The sequence below is a fragment of the Enhydra lutris genome, unplaced genomic scaffold (genome assembly GCF_002288905.1).
Source record: "Enhydra lutris kenyoni isolate GAN:26980312 unplaced genomic scaffold, ASM228890v2 scaffoldscaffold12, whole genome shotgun sequence".
Lineage (NCBI taxonomy): Eukaryota > Metazoa > Chordata > Mammalia > Carnivora > Mustelidae > Enhydra > Enhydra lutris.
The window spans coordinates 50,328,940-50,353,622 of NW_019154096.1; the positions used below are offsets into that span (position 1 = coordinate 50,328,940).

Here is a 24,683-nt window from a genome sequence, read left to right on the forward strand (position 1 = left end):
AGTTGAATCTGGGCGGGTAAGCGAGGAAAGACGCGCAAGCGCAGTGCTGAAGAGGGCGCTCACCTGCGCTAGAGCGGGCGGAGCTAAACGCTGGAGCGGGAGGCGGGGCGGGCGTGATGACGTCATGGACACGCCGCCGCGGAGCAATTCGCGTCCCGGAAGCGGCGGCGGCGGCGGGGGAGGCAGAGGAGGCTATCGGATTTGCTATTTCGGAGAGGCCCTTGGAAGAGGCGCGTCCTAGGGGTGGGGCGGGCCTGAGGAAACGCTCCGGGGCCTAGTGGCCTTTCCAGTGGTCCCTGGCCGTCCCCGCCCCTCCCCCACCAACCCTGCGACCGGGTAGGTGAAGTGCCACCCCTCCCGCCCCATCTCCGGGTCTCTGCCGACTGTGTGGAATTGGGCGCCTGGACGTCGCGGGGGCCGCCACCTGCTGGCCCAGCGACTTTGGGCGTGGCCTTCCCGGTCTGGGCCGCAGGGCCGGAGCCGGCTCAGTGGGCTGCAGAGGTGGTGGTAGTCCTGGCCTCTGCCTGGATCCTTTAGTTCGAGCTCGGCCTGCGGGTATTTGGGCTCCCAGTGGCCCCTTGGTCACATCCCCACCCCCAGTCCCCGTCAGGTCTCAGTCCACTGCGAGGGACTAGCTTATGCTGCTGTGCGTCAAGGTTCCGTCCGTCCGTCCATCCCCGTCCCCTCCTTTTCTTTTTAGGTTTTGGGGTAGGACTTTGAAATTAGGAAGAGGGTGAGGGTCTCCCCATCGGAGTGGGGAGGTGGAAACGGGGCCTTACGGAAGGAGGTGACTGCCCTGTGGGGTTCGAGGGAAAAGGGAGGGTAATGGGCAGGAATGGTCCAAGAAGTTGTTGGGAACAGAAAGGAGAAGGAAGCTTTAGAAGATGTGGTGGGGCAGGAGAAAGCATGGGAGTCCTAGAGGATGGACAGTTCGTTCACTCATTCAGTGAGCATTAATTAACCTTCCACTGTGTGCAAAAGCAGTGGTAAATGGAAGACATAGTTTTTGACCTGGTGGAGCTCCAAGTTAAGAAGCACAGACTGGCAAGAAAACCAAAATTTTACTTTAGTGGGATAAATGCTATTAGGGCAAGTGCATGGTTGGGATCATTGGGGAGGGTCTCCCATTCCAGACTGGGGTGGTTGCCAAGATCCTCTCAGATCAAGGGAGCAATGTTTCAGCAGTTACCTGAAGGGTGGGTAGGAATTAAGCAGGTCAAGAGTAGGTGAAAATATTCCAGGTCATCTTTTCTTTTTCTTTTCTTTTTTTTTTTTTTAAAGATTTTATTTATTTGTCAGAGAGAGAGCGAGAGAGAGTGAGTGCAGGCAGACAGAATGGCAGGCAGAGGGAGAAGCAGGCTCCCTGCCGAGCAAGGAGCCGGATGCGGGACTTGGGATCGTGACCTGAGCCGAAGGCAGCTGCTTAACCAACTGAGCCACTCAGGCGTCCCTCATCTTTTCTTTTTAGACATCAGATGCCTCTTCCCAGCAGCCATGAGTACTCCGTCTTTATGGTTTAGACTCTTGATGGATCTCTGGGGACAAGAACAGGATTTTTATATCTGGGCAATTCACTTTATCCTGCTGATTGTGTCTTCTGTCTGTGAAATGGGTATTTCACCTGTAACCCTTCCTACCTCACAGGTTTATTATAGGCACCACATGTACTAATGTAAGTAGAAGGGTGGTGGGTACAGTGCAAATGTCAGGAATTATTATGGTTGCAGGATGCAGACATCAGAGCGTGAGGGGAGTGGGCCAGAGGTGAGCCCCAGCGTGATGCCCGAGGCTCCCCTGGAGTCTCCATCTGCCCCTACCAAGTCCCCGGCATTTGATCTTTTCAACTTGGTCCTGTCCTATAAGAGGCTGGAGATCTACCTGGAACCCCTGAAGGATGCAGGTGACGGTGTCCGGTACTTGCTCAGGTAACAGACTTCGCAGAGTTGCTCTGACCATCTAGACCTTCTGCTTTCCTGCTCCATAGTTGTGCTGAGCGTTTAGGCAGTTGCTGGGCTATCCTTTCTGCCCTAGAGAGGAGTGGTTCTGGGAAGTCCATTGGTTCCCTGGGTTGATTCTAGACCCACCTCGGGAAAGGCAGGGCCCTGGGAACCATATGGTCTTTCACCAGAGTTTCTGCTATGTCGTTCAGTAAGCTCATACCTCAGGACTGCTAACCAGCCTCGAACATCAGGCCTTCTAAATCTTAAAGGAGGCTTTTTTTTTTCCTTCTCTCTCAGTACTAGCATAATTAGTATTAAAATTAGTTTTTAATTTTGAACATACTAAATACAAATGCCTGTGAATAAGCAGGTACCCCTTTCGCTAATTTAGGATTGTGGAGCTCCAAATTTTTTGTTCTTATTTTGCGATTTTGTGATTTACGATTCCTTTTTTCTCTTTTCAGCTCACTCTGTTTCTTATCTTAAACAATTTTAATTACAGATACTTGCTATTCCACTCCCTAAATACTTCAGTTTATTTCTAAATAATAAGGAGTTTTTTTTTTAATGAGAAAAAGCAATATCACACCTAATAAAGTTAACAGTAATTTCTTGATAGCATCTTATACCCAGTTCTGATTTCCTCAGTTGTCCAAGAATGTCATGTTTTGGCCAAATCAGATTCCAATCCAGGGCTGCATTCTATGTGGTTATTATGTCCCTTAAGTCTTTTTCAATCTAAAACAGTTTCCTTTTCATGATACTGACTTGTTGGAGACGGAGCTGACGGTCCTGGAGAATTTCCTACTTTGATTTGTCTGGTAGCTTCCTCATGCTGCAAATTAGAAGTTAGATTTAAAGGTTGGATCATATTCAAGTGAAACTCCCTCCCCCACAAAAGTCATGTGTTCCTAATATAGGGAGCCATGTAAAACCTGGTTGTCCTACAGAGCAGCCCTTCATAACTTAGAACCTGTGAGTGGGGCTTTAGGGCTCACTGAACCTCCTGAAACTACATGTAAAACTTGGTATGTGCACGCATGTTTTATTTCTAAGGGAGAAACTTCTAGTTTTCATCAAGCTCTCCAGTCCTCTGAGAGAGATAAGAGATAGGGTGAGTGGAGTGGGGTTAACCTCTAAGAGTACTATTGAATATCATTCTTACCTCAGTCTGGAAATAGTGGGATGTTTATTTTTTAACTCTCTGAACAAGGCCTTACATTTTTCTTGTTCCCTTCAGAACGCCTTTTGTTTTATTTTATTTTTCTTTTTTTTAAAAGATTTTATTTATTTATTTGACAGATAGAGATCACAAGTTGGCAGAGAGGCAGGCAGAGAGAGAGAAGAGGAAGCAGGCTCCCTGCTGAGCAGAGAGCCTGATTTGGGGCTCGATCCCAGGACACTGGGATCATGACCTGAGCCGAAGGCGGAGGCTTTAACCCACTGAGCCACCCAGGCACCCCCAGAACCCCTTTTATTTATGGCTTTAGGCCTAGAGGTGAGCTAGTTTGTATTCCATAGCAATATTCTCTGCCATTAGATCACTGTCTCCTTGGTGCAAGGGATAGGGGACATGATGGTATGAGAGGCTTGATTTATAATCCCACCATGACCATCCAGCTGAAATGAATTTTAGTCTTCCTTAGTGGAGGGGATGGGCCCTGGGGTTTTCTGCTGTGCACATATGCAGGTGTATGTGCATGTATGTGTATTTTACTCTTTTGTGGCAAAGCACAGAAGTTAAATACAGCCTGCCCCTTCACCTTTTCTAACACTGGTCTCTTAGTGCTTCTTGGCACTCGTGTTCTGGTTTTTCCGTTTTATGAAATTAGAAATCTGAGGGTGTGGTGTGATTCATTAAAGCTGGATGGAGGGGGAACAGCATTTGGCCTAAAGAGCCCCCAGGAGCTTGTGGTTCTGTGCCACTGGGAGACAGAGCACTGGTCTGTGAAAATGGCTGTCAGATTAGTTTGTGCTTTTGATTGTTCTTTTCTTAGTAAAGAGGATTTGACTTTCAAGAAGGACCTAATCTTGAGCTTTGTCTGATAGTATGAAGCCTAGAGCTGCAGTAGATTTTTAAAAGACTCCTCAGTTCTGTGATCAGCTACTCTAGTAGGTGGATCTCTGTGACCAAAGTGTCAGTAAAGACATGAGAAAGAATGGGAGAGGCTTTATAGTGTAAGTGACTTGAGTGGCTGTATGATGTTTTAATTTCTGAAATGGAGTTGGCTTTAGACCAGATTTTTAATTGGCTCTTATGCTTATAGCTGCCACTAGTTGGTTCTGAGGCCTAATTAGGGTGGCATAGTGGGGGAAGCTGGGTTTCCAGAGGAAGGCAGACAGAGGTCATTTCATTCCTTACTCATAACTTTTATGAAAAAATAAAAGGGGCACCTGGATGGCTCAGCTGGTTAAGTGTCTGACTCTTGATTTTGGCTCAGGTCGCGATCTCAGGGTCATGAGATCAAGCCCCGTGTTGTCTCAGTCCATGCTCAGAGGGGACTTTAACCATTCACCTCCCTGGCACCTTCAGCGCATGTCATGCCCTGAGATTTTCCCTTTCCCTCTCCCTCTGCTCTTCCATGCCCTCCTTTCCCCACAAAAAAATAGAAGCACGTAAATCAGTGAACCTCATTTAGCAACTGAAGTACCTCAATCACAGCAAAAGAAAATACATTGAAGTTCTGAATACATTGCTTGCCAGCAACAAACCTGTTTATTTCTCTTTGACTCTCCCTCAGTTGGCTGACCTTATAAATGCTACACTGCTGTTTTTTTTTTTTTTTAAGATTTTATTTATTTGACAGACAGCAAGAGAGGGAACACAAGCAGGGGGATTGGGAGAGGGAGAAGTAGGCTTACTTCTGAGGAGGGAGCCCGATGTGGGGCTCGATCCCAGGACCCTGGGACTGTGACCTGGGCTGAAGGCAGACGCTTGACAACAGCCACCCAGGTGCCGCTACACTGCTGTTTAGAATTTAGGCATCCATGCTTTCATTGTTACATCTTTGCTCCTTTCCCCCTATTAAATGTCCTTTATCAGGGATGAAGCCAGCAAATTTGCTTGTCCTCAGCAACTCAAGTCTCTGGTCTTCTTCCTTTCCTCTTTGGGGGCTTCTGCACTGCTGTTTGGTGGTGATGGTTGGGGGGCTGGGTCTGCATGTGCTTCCGGCTGTTCCAGTTCACTTAGGGTGTGTCTGCTGAAAGAATGCTATACCCCAGTTTCAATTTCTTTTTTGATCTATTAAAACAAAATCTTCATTATCTTTTCTCCTTTTGGATTGCCATGTTAAGATCTCAAAATTTCAGAAATAACTGAAAGTCACAAACGTGGTCACATAAATCCTTCACGTTCTGTTCTTTTGATTTCTTTATTAGACGAATCTTGCACAGTGAGTATATATATGTTCCTGTGAAGTTGTACAAAGAATAAGTGAACATTTTCAAGAAGAAAGTTCATCATCGTCACCTCTTAAAGAGACCAGAACATTACAAAACACAGTTAAACAGTATTACCTGGGTTTCTTAACAGGTATTTTATAAATTTTTCTCCTTCTGGGAGAAAGTTCCACAGGTCTTCTAGTTCTGAGAGGATACCTTTTCTTGTCCTGGGGCCTAATGGGTGACCTTAATTCCTCTCCCAGTTCGCTATCCATGTGAGTGGACACTTTTCACTCAGAGCTCCAGGCTCCCTCCTCTTGTTCCTCCTTTTGATGACCCACCCGTGATGGCCATCTCCTCCTCCCACCCTCTCACGCCCAAATTGGAGGAGTGGCCATCTTTAGTGACCAGGACTTTCTTGTGTTGTAGGTGGCAGACGCCTTTGTGTTCCTTGCTGACCTGTCTGGGCCTCAACGTCTTGTTCCTCACTTTGAATGAGGGTAAGAACTGATTCCAGGGCATTTTTGTGAATGAATGTGGGAAGGAATTCCAAGAAGTGGCCCCTTGTCTTGTCATGGAGTTGGCCTCCTTCCCTGTCTGCTTGATGTCAGAAAACCGGCTCTGGAGCGACACACTCCGGGCTAGAATCCTGGCTGGATTGTTGAGGTGGCACGTTCTTTAATCTGTTTGTCAAGGCCTAATTTTCCTCATCTCTAAAGGGAGGATAATAATAGTGCTCTCCTCAGAGAGTAGTTGAGGAACGAGGTAGCCTGTATATTACATTTAGCACGGTGCCTGACACAGAGTAAGGACCCGGTGTATTGTAGCTATTATTATTGTTTCCTTCTTGACTGAATGCTGGTGTTTTAACCTTTTTCCATTTTTATTTCCAAGCTGATTCCAGGGTCAGTGAGGGCATGACATGCGCTGAAGGTGCCAGGGAGGTGAATGGTTAAGAGATTTTTGCCACATCCATTGATTTCCTCTGGCTCAGCTGGTGAGCCTGGAGGGGGCTGCTGGGCAGTCACCAGCTCTGAGGGGTCTGTGGCATGAAGGCTTTGAGGTAGATGTGTGGACAGGTGGGTGGCTCTAGAGATCTTGGGTAGTGATGTCTCCTGGGGACTGTTTGTGACAAGATATACCAGGACCCAGGCCTTTTCCTGTTTGAACAGACAAGTGGCTGCAGAAAAAGCTAAACCCCTCGGGGGAGATGTGTAAAAGGCCTGAGACAGAGTGTTCTGAGGAACTGGGTCCTTTATTCATGTATTCATTCTTCTATCAAACTTGCATTTCTCAAGTGTTTTCCTTTGTTTCCTATGGAGATACGGATTCAGTGGGTTGAAAATAAACCCAGTTTTCACATAAGACCTCCATTTTCTGTTTGTCCAATGACAGATACTTAACTAGCGTTTACTGTGTGCCCAGTGCTCTGTTAGCTTGCTTTGGGGGTACCATGCTACATGGAAGAAGGTCTTTCTTTGGATTTTCTCTCAGCCTCCCCATTTCTCTGTCCACAGTGGTGTGTCTGTGGTATTCTAAAAGCCAAACGAAAGGCTTCCGATCTGCCCCAGTGGCCCAAAAGGTCAGAATGTCAGTCACAGGGATCTGTTAGCGGCCAGACTCCAGGCAGGAGCCACCTACTATGTGTTCGCGTAGATTTGTTAATGTTAAAAAACAAAAAGAAAATGAGTCTAGGGCTATCGTAGTGACCAAATGGACGGAGTCCCAGCCTTCAAGATCCTGTTTGTGGAGGAGAAAGCAACTATGCCTATAATCAATCAGTCATGTGGTGAAAAATTTTGTGAGGGAAAATAAAGCTGGGTTAAAGGCTTGGAGAGTGAGCAGGGGAGACACTCTTTCACCTGAGGTGATCAGGGAAGGCCTCTTGGACAGAGACCTGGAGGAGGTGAGGGAGCGAGTATGTGGGCCTCTGGTGGACAGAGGCCCCCGGTCCTTGCTCCTCATTTACCTGCAGTGTTATTGATCCGTAGGCGCATGGTACTCCGTGGGTGCCCTAATGATTTCAGTGCCTGCCCTTCTGGGCTACCTTCAGGAGGTTTGCCGGGCACGGCTGCCTGAGTCAGAGTTGATGCGGAGGAAGTATCACAGCGTGAGGCAGGAGGACCTCCAGAAAGTTCGCCTGTCTCGCCCCGAGGCTGTGGCCGAGGTGAAGAGCTTGTGAGTATGGAAGGGGCCGGGGCGGTGGGAGATGGTCACAGTGGCAGCGGCCATCACACTGAGTGCTTGCATTGTATGAGGTGGTCTTTCCTCTTATCTATCGGGTTCTTCCCTCTCATCTTTTGAACAGCTCTGGGAGGTAGCTCCTGTTAGTATCCTCCATTTATGGATGAAGAAAAAGGCTTACATGGCGAAAAGGGGACCAAGCTGGGATGAGAATCCAGATCTAGCTGATTTCACAACAACCTGTGTTCTTTCCACTAGAGAGACAGTTCCGGGTCTTAACGGAGCGCATGCATGCATGAGCCACGGCCAGGGTTCAAATCCCAGCCCTCCATTTACTGGCTGTGTGGCAACCTGTGGCATCCCTGCGCCTCGGGTTCCTCACCTGTTAAGTGGCATAATAGTAGGCTTGCCTCATAGGTGGTTGTGAAGACTGAATGAGTGTCTGGTACCCAGGAAATGTCCGATAAGGGTTAGTCACCATCATTACACTATCAGGAAGCTTCCTAAATGTGACAGAGCTGGTACTTCCGAAGAGCCACGTTAAGACCATTGAATAACATTAACCATAGCAACTGCAAAGCTTCAAAAAAAAGTTAAAAACAAACGGAGGCCTGGGCCTGGCCCCCGTCTGAGTCCATTTTCTGGAGTGGGGTCTGGGTCTCTGTGGTTTTTAACACCCACCACTCTTTTTTTTTTTTTTTTTTTAAATAAATGACTTTAAACTCAAATGGGAGTTGCAAGAATAATACTCCCAGACGCCCTGTGCCCAGCTAGAACAGTGATTACCTTTGCCACATTGGCTTTCTCTGTTGCTTTTCTCTTGCATGTTACTTTTTTCCCTTCCGAACCGTTGAAAGTAAGTGCGGACATCATGCCTAATTACTCCAAATACTTCTCTCCTAAGGACAAGGACTTTCTCTTATGTATTTATAATTGTATAATTAAAATCAGGAAATTTTACATGGCTAACATCAGCATTTTTGCAATTATCTAATATGTAGTTAATAATCAGATTTTACCAATGGTATTAATAAGGTTTTTTATATACATTTCCCTTCATCCAGAATCCAGTCCCAAGTCCTGCATCACATGTAGTTTTTATGTCTTCTTAGTCTTTCGTAACCTGGAATAGTTTCCTTAGTCTTTGTTTCTCATGACCTTGACACTTTTAGATAGGATGAGCTTATTATTGTGTGGAATTTCCCTCAATTTGGGGTTATTTGGCTCCTTATGATTAGATGGAGGTTTTGCCTTTTTGCAGGAATATGACAAGCAATGTGTTGTCAGTGTATTGTATCAGGAGGCATATCATGTCAGTCTGTCCCCTTAAGGGAGGTGCTGAATTTGGTCGTTTGGTTAAGGTTTCTCTGCTGTGAAATGGCCATTGTTGGGTCTTGTCTTTAACACTTTATTATTGTGATAGTTGCGAAGGTGATTTTCTAATTGGCGTTGTTAGCCAGCATCCGCTCTAAGAATGAGCTCTTCCATCTTATCAGTATGAACTCGAGATTCTTAATTTTATTTAATGGGTTGTAATCCATTACTGTCATTATTTTGATCTCAGATTGTTTTAGGTTTGGCAGTAGGAGCTCTTTTGAATTGGCTTCTGTGTTCTTTTGATATGTCCCATCCTTTTTTTTTTTTTTTAAAGATTTATTTATTTATTTATTAGAGAGTGTGGGAGCACATGCGCATGGGGGTAGGAAGATGGGGGTGGAGGGGCAGAGGGAGAGAGAGAATCTTTTTTTTTTTTTTTTTTAAGATTTTATTTGTTTATTTCATAGACTGAGATCACAAGTAGCCAGAGAGGCAGGCAGAGAGGCAGGCAGAGAGGGGGAAGCAGGCTCCCTGCTGAGCAGAGAGACCGATGCAGGGCTCCATCCCAGGACCCTGAGATCATAACCTGAGCTGAAGGCCGAGGCTTAACCCACTGAGCCACCCAGGCAGCCTGGAGAGAGAAAATCTTAAGCAGATGTCCTGCTGAGCACGGAGCTTGATGCAGGGCTTGATCCCATAACCCTGAGATCATGACCTGAGCCAAAATCAAGAGTTGGGTGCTCAACTGACGGAGCCATCCATCGGTTGAGTGCATTTCTGAGTGCATATGATATTCAGAGTCATCTTATGTTTGCGCTGCCCCCACTCTGGAATCAGCCATATCTCCACGGGGCCTTTCAGAAACCAAGATCTGGGTGCAGCGTGCATTCATTGCTTCTGGGGGTGGATCCATTTAAAAAAACCTCTCCAAGTGAGTCTGCCTTACAGCCCAGGTGGAGACACAGTACTCTCTCCTGCCATTTATCCTACAGCTGTAGCGTGTCTGTCTGTGAGGGGGTTTCCCTGCTCCTCGTTGTCTCTCAGCCCCGGGGAAGTTAAGCATATGGCCCTACCCCAGCAGCTAGGAGAGACCCAAGCGGGAACATTTGTCCTGTTTGCATCTCTGTAGGGGTTCCAAAAGGGGGTCTGAAACGTATGCAGTTTCTTCTGAGCTCTCTGCCCCTCCTTTGGGTTCGAAGAGACCAGCTGTCCCTGGCTAGCTATGCCTGTGAGGTCCTAGCTCCTGTGGCCCCGAGCTCTGGCTCACGGCAGTGCCCTGTGCCCACAGCCTGATCCAGCTGGAGGCCTTCCTGAGCCGCCTGTGCCGCACCTGCGAGGCTGCCTACCGTGTGCTGCACTGGGAGAACCCCACCGCGTCCTCACAGTGAGTGGCCACCGCTCCCCCCACCGCTGCCCTGCAGGGATTTGCCACAGGAGCTCCTGCTCCCCTCGCTCAGAGGGGGAGAGCCTCTGAGGCTCTTGTGTGTAGGCCTGCCTGTGAACTTGTGGGCTGGGATGTACTGCTTTTGTTTAGTCACCTTTTAGGTGTGGTAAAAATATTTTGAGAGTAGAAATGTAACTCACCATGTAATCTCACTCATTCGTTTGATTAGCAGATGTCATGTTTATGAAGTGTGCCCGTTGCCGAGTGGCTGTGTTCCAAAGTGATTTCCTTCTGATCTTAGGAGTTTCTGACGCCGTGGTTCCTCTCTTTCGTTGCAGGTTCTATGGGGCTCTTCTGGGCACAATTTGCATGCTTTATCTGCTGCCCCTGTGCTGGGTCCTTGCCCTTTTAAACAGCACGCTCTTTCTGGGGAATGTGGAGTTCTTCCGAGGTAAGCCTCGGACAGCTTGGACAGCTCGGACAGCTCTGCAGAGGCTCAGGCTCTGGGGGCTAGGTTAGGCTCCCGGGTTTGTCGGGCCCTCCAGCTAATCATCCGTTTGCTGTGCCTTCCACAAGGGGGCAGCACCACACCAGGGTAGTTTCTGGGAGGGCTCCTGGGCTCTGCATTTGAGATGTCAGGGGGGATCCAGGGGAGGCTGATACTGTGGGGGGTCCCTCTCCCTTCCCAAGACCGGTGAATCCCTGCTTATGTGATGTGGTGGCTTCTGGGAGATGAGGGAGGGATGTTTTCCCAGTGTTGCCACCTGCATCCTGGGATGCAGCCACCTGGAGTGGCTACTTCGAGTGATCCCGGAGTTCTAGTCTGCTGTCTAGCTTCTAAAGCGGGGAGGCAGTCTGGAGAGGCCCTGAGCCACAGAAGCCCGGGTTTCCACATGTGTTTGGTTGATTGCTGTATTTGTTTTCCTCCTTGTAGTTGGGTGATTAGTTACCGAAGCCGTAACTCATCCAACACAGTGCATTTAATCCCCCTGTAGCCGTCAAATGGGGTGGGTGGGTAGCCCTGTTCTGCTTATGAGGCTCAGGTTAGGTGATCTGTTCAGAGTTAGGAGGGTGACTTTCTTGCAGCTGAGAGCAGGCTGGTGCAAGAGGCCAGCTACCTGTAGAAGGGGGGACCCCCAGAGCACCACTCATTCCATCCTGTTTATGCCCCCCACTCTGTTCTTGCCCTGGGCAGTGGTGTCTGAGTACAGGGCACGTCTGCAGCAGCGGCTGAACCCCAAGCAGAAAGACAGCGTCTTTGAGAGCCCGGCACTGTTGGAGGCTGGGGAAAAGTGTGCTGTGCGGGACTGCACACCTGCACCCACGCCCACAGAGGTGAGCGCCCCCGACCAGAGGGCAGAGCCTCCTGCAGGCAGCGGATGGGGCCTTCTGGTTCCCAGCTTGTTCATGCCCCGGAGCTCCTGGCCTCTTTACAGTTCCTGTTGCTTCCCTGGCCTCCTCTTCTCAGAAATGTTTAATAATGATAAGCGTAATGATAACAGCTACTGCTTGCTTTGTTGAATGCTTACTCCGCTGATGTAAGGACTTTAGAGGTATTAACTGGGTGAGGTGTAGGTTGCTTCCGAGAATGAGAGGGTTTGCTGCTGCATGGGAGAAGGCTGAGGCCCAGAGTGCTTGTGCCAGTGTGTGTGTGGGGGGGCAGGACTCAGACCAGGCCCTGTGGTTCTAGCACCTGAGCTGTGCAGCCACCGGGGGGCCATCTGTGGTCTTGGGCCCATGTCCCTGTCCCTCTAGGTCAGAGAGGGCCCTCCTTCTCATGACTTTTCTCGCATGTGTGCCATCTCCTCTGGGGCAGGAATGGATGTTTTAGGGAACCTGGGTGTTGGCTCCAGGGAGCTGGTGGCCTCTGCCTTGGGGGCAGGGCTCCCCTCTCCTTCTGTAATAGTCTCTCTTCCCAGGACCTCACGCCCGGCAGTGTGGAGGAGGCCGAGGAGGCTGAGCCCGATGAGGAGTTCAAAGATGCGATTGAGGTGGGTGGCCCTTCCCTACCGCCCTCTACTGATCAGGTGGGAAGCCAGCTGGTCTGGAGCTGGGTGGCTTCTCACATCCCAAATCCAGGTTTTTTAGTTCTCTTTATCCAGATGAGAAGCCAGAACTTGTGAGCTAGAGCTCACTGGATGAAAGGGTGCCTCTGAGCTTCCTTCTGTTTTTTTGACCTACTCCTCTGTCATGTGTGCTTAGGGCAAGGATGGCTCTGGAAGCCTCTGGGAAGTGCCCTGTGGTGGGGGCTGGATCATTTACCAGCTAAGCTGGAGACTCTGGGCTTGGTGCCTTGGTTGTGGGGAAGGCAGACTTGGGGAGGGCACTGGCCCAGGTCTCTCACTGCTCTTAAGCAGAATGAGGTTTGAAAGATGTCTCTTTGGCGGGGTAGAGAGGGGGAAGCTGGAGAAAGTGGCTGCAGGCCAAGGGCTAGGTCAGAATCTTCCTGATTTTAAGACAGTGATTCAAACTGGTAGTTTGCAGAAGCATTTTATTTGGCATCCAAGATTTAAAAACATTTACAAATGGAGAGATTTCAGTGACGAGTCTGGATTTTCAGTTTCTCTGAACAGTCAGCAGCTCTGGTAGTCCTGAGTGCATGTGGTCAGTGTGGCTGAGGAGTGACTGTCCCCTTTAGAAAAGCCCCTGCCCCCACCCTCCTTGTCCCCGGTCACTGAGTGCTTATGTGGTTGCTGTTGTCACAACTGTGCTGTTGCATTTCCATAGAGCAGGACGTCATTTCTCCATCTCTCTGTAAAAGGGGGAAATTGCAGTATTGAGAGAAGGGGTCTTGTGCATTGCCCCGGGCCCATGATTTACCCTGGCCCACTTCCCTCTCACCTCAGCCTCACCCACATCTGCATTTACATTTTCAGCTGCTTAATGATTTCTCCAAGACTTGAGTATGCCACTGTAGACTGTGCATCTCGGTGCGGTGGTGGAGGGAGTGAGGACAGCCAGGGCCTTCGGGCACTTTTGTTCCTGACCCACAGTAGCGAACACATTTTACATCTTGGCCTAGTTCACACTTATGTCTGCAAAATGTGTAAAACTTAAATGGAGGAAAAGTTTTCTGAAAATACATTTTAAGGGATATTTTCTGTTCTTTTGGAATCATGAGCTACTTTTAGTGAATTATCTCACCCAGTTTGAGAAACCGTAGTACCCAGCTTCTCTCAAGCTGATGTGATGCTGGGGTCCTCCCCCGGGGGCCTCTGTGGACGTTAGCCTCTGTGGCGCGCTCAGACAGAACTCAGGGGCGCCTCTGTGTTTCCCTCGGCCTGTGGGACCCCCCCACAAGAAGGATAGGCGTCCTTCTTCCTGCTATCTCTCTGTTTTCTCTCCTTCTCCCGCACACCTTGGGAGGCAGGAGACTCACTTGGTGGTGCTGGTAAGTAGAAGCCTTGGTGAGGCGGGCGGGGACTGGGCAGGGGGAGGCTGACCGAGCCGGCTGGCCCCGTGCCTCGTGGGGTATGCTGTCTGTGCTGGGGGCCTCTGCACGTGGCTCCCAGAGCCCTGCCACGAGGTGGGCAGGACTGGAAGCAGCTGTTTCCACAGGAGGATGACGAAGGTGCCCCGTGTCCAGCGGAAGATGAGCTGGTCCTGCAGGACAACGGGTTTCTGAGCAAGAATGAGGTACTGCGCAGCAAGGTGTCCCGGCTCACAGAGCGGCTCCGCAAACGCTGCCCTTCCAACAACTTCGGTATGGCCAGGCCTGAGGAAGGGGGCTGTGTGGGTGTCGTGGGGCCAGAGTTTGGGAACTGTGGGTACTGGTTTGTGATGAGAGCAAGGAGTAACGCCATGTGCCCGGGCCCCACGGAGGGTAGCAGACAAACAGTGGCACTGCCAAGGGAGTGAGTCTGCATTCCTTCTTGTTCCTCTGTCCTCCTTGAACGTTAACTTGAGGGAAGTTGAGGCGCTCTGTTCCAGAAACGCCACTCCAGGATTGGAGAGTGTTGTCATCCTGAGGCAGAGGCCCAGAAGGCAGTGTGGTAGGATGGCTGAGAACAAGATGTAGCGTCTGACTGCCCGGGGTAAATCCCAGCTCTTCTGGGTGTCCTTGAGCAAACGATATAACCTCTCTGTGCCTCAGGTTCCCGTTCTAAGAAACGGCAGTAATAACAGTTCTTATTTCATGGGGTTCTTGGAGGTCTCTAATTTGGTGATGCTTATTAAGTGGTAGCACAGTGCTGGCTGGGTCGCAGTGAGTTGCTTAGTAAGGGGGGTGTGAACATGAGGGGTCCTGGTCCGTCCCGCGGGTGCCTGGCAGCTTGTCTGGATCTTTCCTGTCCGGCTTGAAACAAGTTGAAGCAAAAAGTATCTTCCTCTGCACATGATAGAATCCTGAGGTCCCTTCTCCTCAGCCAAGTTTGTGGACTGACCAGTCCTTATTTTACTGGGGGTCAGGGTGGCTCAAGGAAGGCAGCTTTGGAGAAGGGTAGACATGACTGTTAGCATGGTGGGAAACCTAGCTCAGACCGGGAGAGCAGTTGCTGAGCCAGATAAAGTTCTGGCTGAAGAGAGCAGGTGACTTGGGGGTCATGCTGGTCTGGAGGAAGAGCCTTGCTTGTGCTTGGTGTTGGCCTCCAGGAGGATGGGGCGGCTCTGCTGTTTATTCCGGTGGGAATGAGTTCTAGGGTCTGTACCCTGGGAGAAGCCCTGGGGTTCTTTTGAGGAATTTGGCCCAGGGCATCCAGGAGCCTGCCTTCCTGCCCCTGTGGCACCAGGGCCCTTGTTCTCCAGGATTAGAGGTCCTGGGCATGCTTTTTCTTTCTGCTCTGTGAGTGCGCCCCAGTCATTTCCAGTTCCCTTTTGTTTGTGGTGATCACAGACTTCTCCGGGGCACTGTGTTCAGTGCACTTGCACGTACACAGTCTCATCTAGTCCAGATGATAGATGCGATAGGGACAGGCAGTTCTTAGGGGCTTAAGAGCAGCTGGGTTCCAGAAGTTCCAAGTGACACTATGCAAGTATTCGTGTTCTTGCTGTAGCATGTGATTCATCCATGTGTATGAATTTTAAGTAAAGGCCTTTAGACGTTCTCATTTGCAGGTGAGTAACCTCAGGTGAGAAAAAGTGATTTGCCTTGTGTCTTCAGCCAGTTAATGGTCGAGCTGTGACTCAAATCCAAGCTATTTGATCTGGCTCCTGTGTTCTTGTGGTTTTTTTCTCACTCTTCATGCTCCCTTTGCCTTAGTGTCTGAAATCCTCTGGTTTTATGTCTTATTTTATTTAGTTTATTTTTTTAAAAGATTTTATTTATTCATCAGATAGAGATCACAAGTAGGCAGAGAGGCAGGCAGAGAGAGGGGGGGAAGCAGGCTTCCTGCTGAGCAGAGAGCCCAATTCGGGGCTCGATCCCAGGACCCTGGGATCATGACCTGAGCCAAAGGCAGAGGCTTTAATCCACTGAGCCACCCAGGTGCCCCTATGTCTTATTTTAATACTTGGTTTTTGGTTCAGGTAATCCCAGCTGGGTTGGGTGAAGGCCTTTCAGGTTCACATGAGGCTGGCAAAAGCAGAAAATGCTGCTGTTTTGGTAAGCCTCTCTTAATTCCCATATTTTAAGACTGCTCGCTGTCCTCTCCCTGAGATGTTCTCAGACTCCTTGCTGTGAGGGCAGGTACAGCAGCTCTGCTCCTGGGTCTGGCTCCCACAGGCTAGGGGGAGGTGAGCCACATTCAGGGCAACTCCATTCTGGCTGCCTGTGGAGGGCGGGGACAGGGACAGATGAGGACAGGCTGCTCAGGGGCTTCTTTGTGGCCCTGCTCTGTCCCAGAGGCTCTTTGACCATTACCCTGGCAGGGCCCACGAAATCTTAGGCTCCTTCCTGCTCCCTTGGCATCATTACATGGTGAGTCAGGCCCTTTGCTGAGGGTGGGGGCAGGGAGAGTCGGTAGATGTTGGAAGGGAACAGGGCTGCTCTCCTCCATATACCTGTTTTGAGCTGGTGTCAGCCTCCTAAGCCCTCCTTGGCTCAGGCTTGTGCAGTGAGTACATGTTGGTTTCACCAGACCACATGGCTGCCCTGGGATGCTTGGCCCTGATGTTCCATCCTGGACTTGGGTCTGAGTGTCAGTCTTTGAGTGGCTCCAATCCTCTGCCCCGTGCCTTTGTCCCCTTTGCTAAGGAGAAGCAGAGATGGATTGCTTCTTTTTTTTTAAGATTTATTTACTGGGGCGCCTGGGTGGCTCAGTTGATTAAGTGTCTCAGTTGATTAAGTGCTGGTCATAATCTCAGGGTCCTGGGATCGAGCCCTGCGTTGGGGTCCCTGCTTGGTAGGGAGTCTGCTTCTCCCTCTCCCTCTGCCTACCCCATCCCCACTCATGTTCTTGCTCTCAAATATATAAATAAAACCTAAAATAGAAAAGATTTAATTTATTTTTAAAAGATTTTATTTATTTATTTGACAGAGAGACACGGTGAGAGCAGGAACACAAACGGGGGGTGGGAGAGGGAAAGCAGGCTTCCTGTTGAGCAGGGAGCCTGACGGGGGGGGGGGGGGGGGGGGGGCTCAATCCCAGGGCACTGGGATCATGACGAAGGCAGATGCTTAACAACTGAGACTCGCAGGTGCCCTGATTTTTTTTTTTTAATTTATTTGAAAGAGGAGAGGCTTGATCTCACGACCCATGAAATCACGACCTGAGCCTAAACCAAGAGTCAGACACTTAACTGCTTGAGCTGCCCGGGTACCCCAAGGTGGGTTGCTTTGCCCACATTCTTTGTGTGGGGGACAAAGTCTTAGAGTAGCCTGATTGCTGGTTTGGCATCAGGCCAGCAGCCCCTGCTGTGCTGTCCAGAGGCCAGGAGCTAACCGGCAGCAATGGCATTCACCTTAGATGCCTTGGCCTCAGGCTTCTCCTTGCTCTAGCTTGGGTGGACCCATCTTTCCTTAAACACAGGGAGTGTCCTGTAGCAAGGGCTGCAGGGGGTTCTGGTGGGATAGGAAGGGACCACATGTAGCTGTCAATATACCTCTGGGCCTTTGCTTGAAGGTGAGGCCCGGGGCTCTATACCTGGCCACACAGGTAGTTCAAGAGGCCCAGTGGTGCTTCCTGAAGCTCCTAATTGCTCTGGCCAGGTCGCGGGAGGCCTTTGGGCCTCAGGTTGTAGACACGTACTCCAGTAGCCTTATTATCCACTCCCAAGTGTTTTCAGGACCCAACTCAGCTTCTTTCTGGGCCCACAGTCCCGGGGCTGGGCTCTGTAGCCCCTTTCAGGAGCATCTTCATGCCCACCGTGGGCCCCCAGGCTTTCTCCCCTGCCTCAGTGCCCCCTGCTTGCATGGAGATTTTTGCCTCAGACCATAGCCTGGGTTCCTGGGGATAGCCCTTGGAACCTTCCTTGGTCTCTTCAGGGTTTGCTTTTTGTTCCTGGAGCTTGGTGAAGCCATCAGGCACAGTGCAGCCTTTCCTCACTCAGGCCTCAGTTTGCCTCTGCCTTTTGGTTCCCTTCATTCACTGGCACGTGCCTTCTTCTGTAGACTGTGTCTTTGCTGCAGGCCACCTTTTCCGTCTGTAATTTTCCTGGGAGCACGGGTGGGTGGTGAGCACAGCGGCCTCTGAAAGAACTGTCGGTTGGTTCCCTCTCTCCCTGTCCTTCATCTCTTCTTGCACCCGTCGCCTCCTCCCATGCACTCGCTGAGCTGTTGTTGACTCTTCCGGCATGGCATGGTCCGGAAACTTGAGCATCTTGTGGGTGGTGGTTCGGGTGGAGTCTCTTGCGGCCCTGCCCTGCTCCGTCCTGCCCACCACTCACAGTGTCTGTGCCCCTGCCCTGCACGTCGTCTTGGAAGGTGCCTCGTTCTGAGCTCCTCTCCTGGAATCTTCAGATGACAGGAAGCAGGAGTCTGGGGTGCTAGGCATTTCTGCATTACCTGTGGGCAGACTATTTGTTAAGCAGACACTTAGGAAAGGGTCGTGTCAGGCAGGTTTCATCTGAGCTCATTGGATCTGAAGGATACCCGTCAGGTCCCCCCCAGCTTGGTGTGATTTCAGATTCTGTAGGATGCTTTTCGATTTTGGTGGGACCTGCAGGTGGGGCCTCTAAGTCCTGGGAGGGCACATGAACCGGCAGCTGTGTATAGTCTGGAGACATGGATTCTCAGGGACCATGGGAATTTTCCTTCTGTTTTCGTTTTCTTTTCCTTTTTTTTTTTTTTTAAGATTTTATTTATTTATTTGAGAGAGAGTGAAAGCGAGAGAGATCACAGAGTGAGAGGGAGAAGCAGACTTGCCACTGAGTGGAGAGCCCGATGTGGGACTCTATCCCAGCACCCTGAGATCAGGACCTAAGCCGAAGGCAGACACTTAACCAACTGAGCCACCCAGGCACCCTGGGAATTTCCTTCTTAGTTTGAGTCCCCTTCTGTCTCTGGATCTGGACTTTGCTCCCTTTTTTTTTTTAAATCGAAGATTTTATTTATTTATTTTAGAGAGAGAGAGAGAGAGCAAGAGAGCATGAGAGAGAGAGATCACAAGTGGGAGGGAGGGGTAGAGAGAGAAGCAGACTCCCCACTGAGCAAGGAGACCGATGTGGGACTCCATCCCAGGACTGTGGGATCATGACCTGAGCTGAAGGCAGATGCTTAACAGACTGAGCTCCCAGGTGCCCTGGACTTTGCTCCCTTGATCCCTGCTCCCAGCTGTGATGTCTGGGCTGGGCTGCCATCCTGAGTAGTCCCATTTAGAAGAGCCAGGAGCAGGTGAGAGTCGGGAGCCCTGGGCTGGGTCAAGGCTGAACTGCTGCCTCTGTTTGTCAGGGAACTGCACGGGCTGCTCGGCCACCTTCTCAGTGCTGAAGAAGAGGGTGAGTCTCCCTGAGGGTATGTGTGTGGGGACTTGGGATGAGACGCAGGGGAGTAGTGGGGAGTCCTTGGGCCACATTGGGCCTGGGATCTGAGGTTTGCTCAGGTGAGCGGGGATCTGCTGTCCCTGTGCCCACACCTTCACTAGTCTTCCCACTGGATTCATGTTTACTCTGTCCTGCCCCACTTGGGCACCTCCCCATTCCTATGGTAGTCTCAGGTTCCTTGGGTGAGATCAGTTGATGGGAGGGAGGGGGACTCTGGGTGTGGGTGACACATCTGATACTGACCATGGCTCTTTGCAGCGGAGCTGCAGTAACTGTGGAAACAGCTTCTGCTCTCGGTGCTGCTCCTTCAAGGTGCCCAAGTCCTCCATGGGGGCCACAGGTGAGTGGTGCAGGTGGCCAGGGGTCAGGGCATTGGGAGGGCTTGGCTGGTTCCTGCATCCTCCAAGGGCTGCTGCAGTGTAGAAAGGGAGCAAGGGGCCAGTGAGAAGGCAGGGGGACTCGGGATCCTGTCTGCCCTGGAGAAACATTTCCACTGTCCTTTAACAAACAAAACACCGAAGTATTTTATGCGTGCAAAAGAATATATTTAATGTATCCGAATTATGAGACATAATACTGAATATCTGTGGCTGCTTCGCCAAAGTTAAAAAACAGAGCAGTAGCCGCCCCCCACCCAGGCTCCCCAGCACCTCCCTGCCTTCCCCAGAGGACACCACTGTGCTGAATTTTGTTCTTTTTCTCATTAACTTGGTAACACTTTTAACAAAATGAAAAAGCTGTACATACTCACTGTAAGCAAAAGATAACAGATAGAGGAAGGGATTCATGTGCACGAGGGTGAACGCGGACACACGCAGGTTCCACAAGTAGTGGGAGCACACTCTGCGCACCGCCTCTAACGTTCCGTAATCTGAAATTGAGGCTTCTCTGGTTTTCTCTCTGGTCATGCAAGTAGCATATGCTCATTCTAGACGATTTGGAGATTATCACACAGAAGAAGAAGGAAGGAAAAAGTAATCCGTAATCTTACTACCTAGGGATAACCACCATTAAAACATGTTGGAAAATTTTCTTCTGGTATTTTATTTAAAAAACTTTTTATTTTTTTATTATTTATTTTTTTTAAAAGATTCTATTTATTTATTTGACAGAGTTCACAAGTAGGGAGAGAGGCAGGCAGAGAGAGAGAGAGGGAAGCAGGCTCCCTGCTGAGCAGAGAGCCTGATGCGGGACTCGATCCCAGGACCCTGAGATCATGACCCAAGCCGAAGGCAGCGGCTTAACCCACTGAGCCACCCAGGCACCCTACTTAAAGAACTTTTTAGTGGTGTTTTGTTGGTGCCAAAATAATTTCTAATGCAGGGCACCTGGGGGAGAGGCCTGCTGTTGCTGTGGTCACTCCTGAAGTCCCTAGTCCTCATGGAAAGTGGTCTGAGGGCAGGCTAGGGAGCTGGGTTAGCGAGGATGTGGGCTGGGTGATGGGTGGCTTGTGTGGGGCATTAGGGGTTGGGAAATGGTAGTAGTATTGGGGGTCATGAACCAAAGGACATGAGGAAGCGTCTCACCAAGTTCTTCCTCCTTTTCAGCCCCCGAAGCCCAGAGAGAGACTGTGTTTGTGTGTGCCTCGTGTAACCAGACCTTGAGCAAGTGAGAAGAGGGGCCGGGGTCTAAAGTGGGCATCGGTCCCTGGGACCAGCAGCAGACCTCACTCTCCTATCCCTAGCCCCATGTGGTGTGTACTGGGCAAATGTGGCCTGAACGCTAGGTAGGCTTCCCTTTCCTCTCCTCGTTGTCTCCAGCTGGGTTCTGGAGCTGCTCCCCCCTCTTGCGGAGGGCTAGTAAATGGCAGTTCTCAAATCCCAGAGGTTAGAGGAGCCCCTGGAGGGCCTGGTGTGTTTGCCCTCTTCTGTCCTGTGCTGAATTAGTGGACTCAGAGCTGGGCGGAGAATATAAACTAGAGGGCAGTAGTGAGCTAGGCCTGGTCTCTCTAGGGGTCTCTGAGCATCAGGGCATCTCTCCACACCTCACAATTCTAGGAGACCACAGATCAGAGATGGGGAGAAGAGATTCTTCTTCTGCTGTTCCTTGGCCAGTCCCTTGGCCTCTGAGAGCCTGCAGAAGGGCTTGGGCATGGCGTGGCCCAACTCTGCTGTTTGAATGTCTCTTCAGGCATCAGCATCTCATTGTTTCTCCACCAGAGGGTGTGTGGCCAGAGCTAATAAGACCAAAAGTCCTAGAAACAGGGTTGAAGTTTCCATGTTCTCCCAGAGGAGGCCGTGTCTAGGAGGGCCTGTCAGAATCCTTTAGTATTAAGTGGAGCAAAACATAGGGAGCCCCAGCAGCTCAAAGGACATCAGACTCACCTTGCAGAAACCTTGACTTGCAGAGTCTCAGCCCACATATTACCCTGGTGACACTCCACTGGGTAGATGCCAGGCGTTCAGATCACTCTTACTTCTCCTGCTCAAAGCCTCAGGCACCCCTCCTCTGGCCCAGAGCTATGTTTTGCCTCCCTGGCCCCTTGTCCCATGGAGTGTGAGACAGGCAGGGAGAGCAGAGGTCCTGAAGCCCTTGACTCTTGGGGGCCTGGGAAGTGTAGGATTCCTCCGGGCTGGGTCCTCAATTCTGATGCTGTTTCTCAGCAGGACGGTCTCACTTAGGGATGAAGGCCACTTGAGGTCCCCATCCTCTCTTCAATAATTTTATGTTCACTTCTGGACTGTTAGGGCACCAGCGTCTCTCCCTAAGCCTTGAGCGGGCTCGGGCATCCTTTCTGTCCCCTGGAGTTGCTCTGCCTTTTTGAAGTATTTATTTATTTATTGCATGGTTCCTGGGAACATGTGCCCCAAGGAATGGGATGGAGAGGAGGGGGTGCTTCTGTCCCAGGATGCCTCCCTGGAGTCATGGGCTGCTGGGGACCCAGGACCCATAGGAGACTGAGCAGGTGTCCGAGGAGGCAGGCTGGGGAGACAAGACCGCCCCAGGCTAGCTTTCTGGGGCTACTTAGGGCTGGGCAGCTAGGGTCCTGTGACAGACCAGGGAGGTACAAGTCCCTGGGGAACCAGGCAGGCCTTGGTGTACCCCCTTCCTTGGGCTCCTTTGTTAACAGATGAGAGTTGAATACTCTGTGCTTTATTTACACTGGAGAGGAACGAAAAGGATCTCTGTGTATATGGAGAATTGTCAATAAAAAGGCCCTCAAGCTTCTGACGTTTTTGTCCTGGTCCTTGCGATAACCCTCTCTGTGAGCCTAGAGAGCCAGACTTGCCCTGGGCTGAGTTTGCAGGCCTGCGCTGTACCTGTGGGACACAGCTGGAGGGGGTGTGGAGGCTGCCGTCCGGGGGTCTGCAGGGGGGGTGGGGGGAGGAACACTGTGCCTCATGCAGGCGGGGCTCAGCACATGTTTGTCAGATTGACTTGAGTCTCTGTCTTGTGACCAGATTGTGAGCAGTCGGGGGTTAGGACCAGGACTAGTCAAACACTAAGCGGTGCAGGCTTTAGAACGGAAGGATTTTAGCTAATCCTTCTTAGAAAGCAAGAAAGGATCGGCGCGCTAGAGGCTGAGAGCCAGCCAGAAGAGGATTGGCTGTGAGACAGGACAGATAAGTGGTTCTCTGAAAGCAGAGTTTGTGGGATGTGTACTGGGTGCCAGGCACAGTGGTGAGTGCTTTATACACATCATTTTATTTATGCCTAATGATGGTCCTACGAGGTAGGCACTGTTCACCCCCATTTTATAGATGAGGACACTGAGGCCAAGGGAAGCTGAGTAGGGGCAGTGAAAGGTTTGGCATGGTACTTCCCAGACTAGAGCTGGCTATGAGCCATGTCTTCCAGACGGAGGGCTGGGGCAGCGAAGAGGGCAGGAGAGACCTTGCATCAGAGCTGAGGTTAGGTCACAGCCATGTTCTCATGGCCCCATGCCTGTGCAGCTCACAGAGGTGGTGATCTGGTCCAGATGGGATTCTGCCTAGCTCAGGGACTTCCCCTAGTATGGGGGAGCCCCAGCAGCTCTGAGGGGCCTCGAGAGACAGGAAAGCAGGCAGGACCTTTTCCTGGCAGTTTTTAGAGAAGACAGTGTTCTCTTGAAAAAGTATCAAAGTGGCCTCAGCCGCCTGGGTCCAGAGGAACAGTAAAGACATTGGAGGAAGGCAAAGTGGGGCCTTGGAACCAAAGGACAGCAGCGATGGTGCAGGCCCAAGGGAGAGGCAGCCAGGGCTGTGCAGACGCTTTTGTGCATGGCACGTGTCCTGGGTGGCTCAGCTGGAAGGCTGCTCAGAGGTCGTCCAGGCCAGCCCCTCACTTGGGGAAGGACAGCACATCCATTTGAAGATGCATCTTCCCCACGGTGTCAGAGGGAGGGCCTTCTTCAGAGCAGGAGCAGCCTGTGTTAGCCAGGGCCGGTCTTTTGGCCGTCAGAAGTAGGCACTGCTGTGGCCAGTCCCGTACTTGGCCTTCCTCTGCCATCAGTGGCAGCTACTCTGGAGTGAATTGCCACAGGGGCACTGCCCCCAGGCCTTTCTGTGCTACTTTCCTCTGTAAAGTGCATGATACTGATCTGTACCTTACAGGGCTGCTGTGAGGAGTTCCTGAGACCATCCACTCCAGGCGTGGAGCACGGGGCCTGGGGCACAGGAAGTGATTTTCAAAGGCCAGCCTGTTCCTGCCATTCTGGCAATCTGACTGTCCCAGATGGCCTAGAACAATTTTTGGTTTATGTGTTTTTAAACCAGAGACTAATCTTAGATTATTATTCAGGAAAGAATCTGAGACCAGAGTGTAGTTTGAAAAAGCGGAGACAATACTATTTTATTTTGGGGAAAACCAAAAACGATGCGTAATGTTGGTGAAGTAGTCTGTGGCACAAGTAGCCTTTGGGACACGGGCTACCAGGGCTCAGGAAGCATGGGTTTTATCGTGGGAAGCCAGAGGGAAGGGAAGCCAGAGGCCACCTCTCTGTCCCTTTACAGTGTGTGTGAGGGCCTCAGTGAGAGCAGGCTGGGGAGCGACATCTTGCAGGTGCAGGTGCCACCGGGAAAATGAAGCTGTGGAGGTTGGATTGTGTCTTGCAGCTGGCGGGGGTCCACAGTGTGGAGAGGACCGGACGTGTAGTGGCTGGGAGGGCAGACTGTTCAAAATAGAATTGGATGCCTGATTTAAAAGATGCCTCCACTTTGTTCTTTGGCACCCAGTGGGAGGAATAGCAGCTGGGTTGTGCTCCAGCTCTGGTACCCATTGGGACAGACTTGGGACACAGCCAGCACCCACAGCCTGGCTTAAGTTGATGGGTCTATTGATCTTTTTGTGGTTTGGTAGGGATGGGGGGCAATCTGTGGTGAGCCCTGGCAGACTTTGAATTGGTTTTTGGGGTCTTCAGGATTTATAGTCATCGATCTCCTGGCCCTCAGAGCTAAAGCCAAACGAAGCTCCATTTTCATGCCCTTGTCTTCGTGGAACCTTCCAGGCACCACTTTTGAGAGGCCCTGGCTCCAGCATCTATCTTATAGCTGGTGGCAGGCTCTGAAATCATGATAACACCTACTTTACTTTTCTTTTGTGTATCTTGGATGTTCTTTATTAATTTCTGGAAAAGATTTTATTTATTTGCCAGAGAGCGAGAGACGAAGAACAGGAGCAGGGAGAGCTGCAGGCAGAGGGAG

At 50.6% G+C, this 24,683-nt stretch overlaps 1 protein-coding gene across 2 annotated transcripts; it reads left to right on the plus strand.

Annotated features, from left to right (window-relative positions):
• The first annotated feature begins 163 nt into the window (after nucleotides 1-163).
• On the plus strand, nucleotides 164-22,233 carry LOC111144816 (zinc finger FYVE-type containing 27). Of its 2 annotated transcripts, XM_022499317.1 has the most exons (13): nucleotides 164-336; nucleotides 1,728-1,925; nucleotides 5,751-5,821; nucleotides 7,313-7,499; nucleotides 10,111-10,206; nucleotides 10,545-10,657; nucleotides 11,402-11,541; nucleotides 12,126-12,197; nucleotides 13,577-13,597; nucleotides 13,765-13,909; nucleotides 18,971-19,017; nucleotides 19,321-19,402; nucleotides 20,610-22,233. In XM_022499317.1, the coding sequence occupies exons 2-13, from the start codon at nucleotides 1,729-1,731 to the stop codon at nucleotides 20,672-20,674; spliced, it is 1,236 nt and encodes a 411-aa protein (XP_022355025.1). In that variant the 5' UTR covers nucleotides 164-336; nucleotide 1,728; the 3' UTR covers nucleotides 20,675-22,233. The 2 variants fall into 2 exon arrangements, with proteins under 2 accessions (XP_022355025.1, XP_022355024.1); XM_022499316.1 differs by lacking the exon at nucleotides 13,577-13,597.
• The last annotated feature ends 2,450 nt before the right edge of the window (nucleotides 22,234-24,683 follow it).

Excerpts from the sequence above, each read along its gene's own strand:
- LOC111144816 (XM_022499317.1), top strand. The coding sequence starts at position 1,729 with ATGCAGACATCAGAGCGTGAGGGGAGTGGGCCAGAGGTGAGCCCCAGC. Across the intron at positions 12,198-13,576 it reads AGTTCAAAGATGCGATTGAG|GAGACTCACTTGGTGGTGCT; the intron begins GTGGGTGGCCCT and ends CTTGGGAGGCAG. Across the intron at positions 19,018-19,320 it reads TCTCAGTGCTGAAGAAGAGG|CGGAGCTGCAGTAACTGTGG; the intron begins GTGAGTCTCCCT and ends GGCTCTTTGCAG.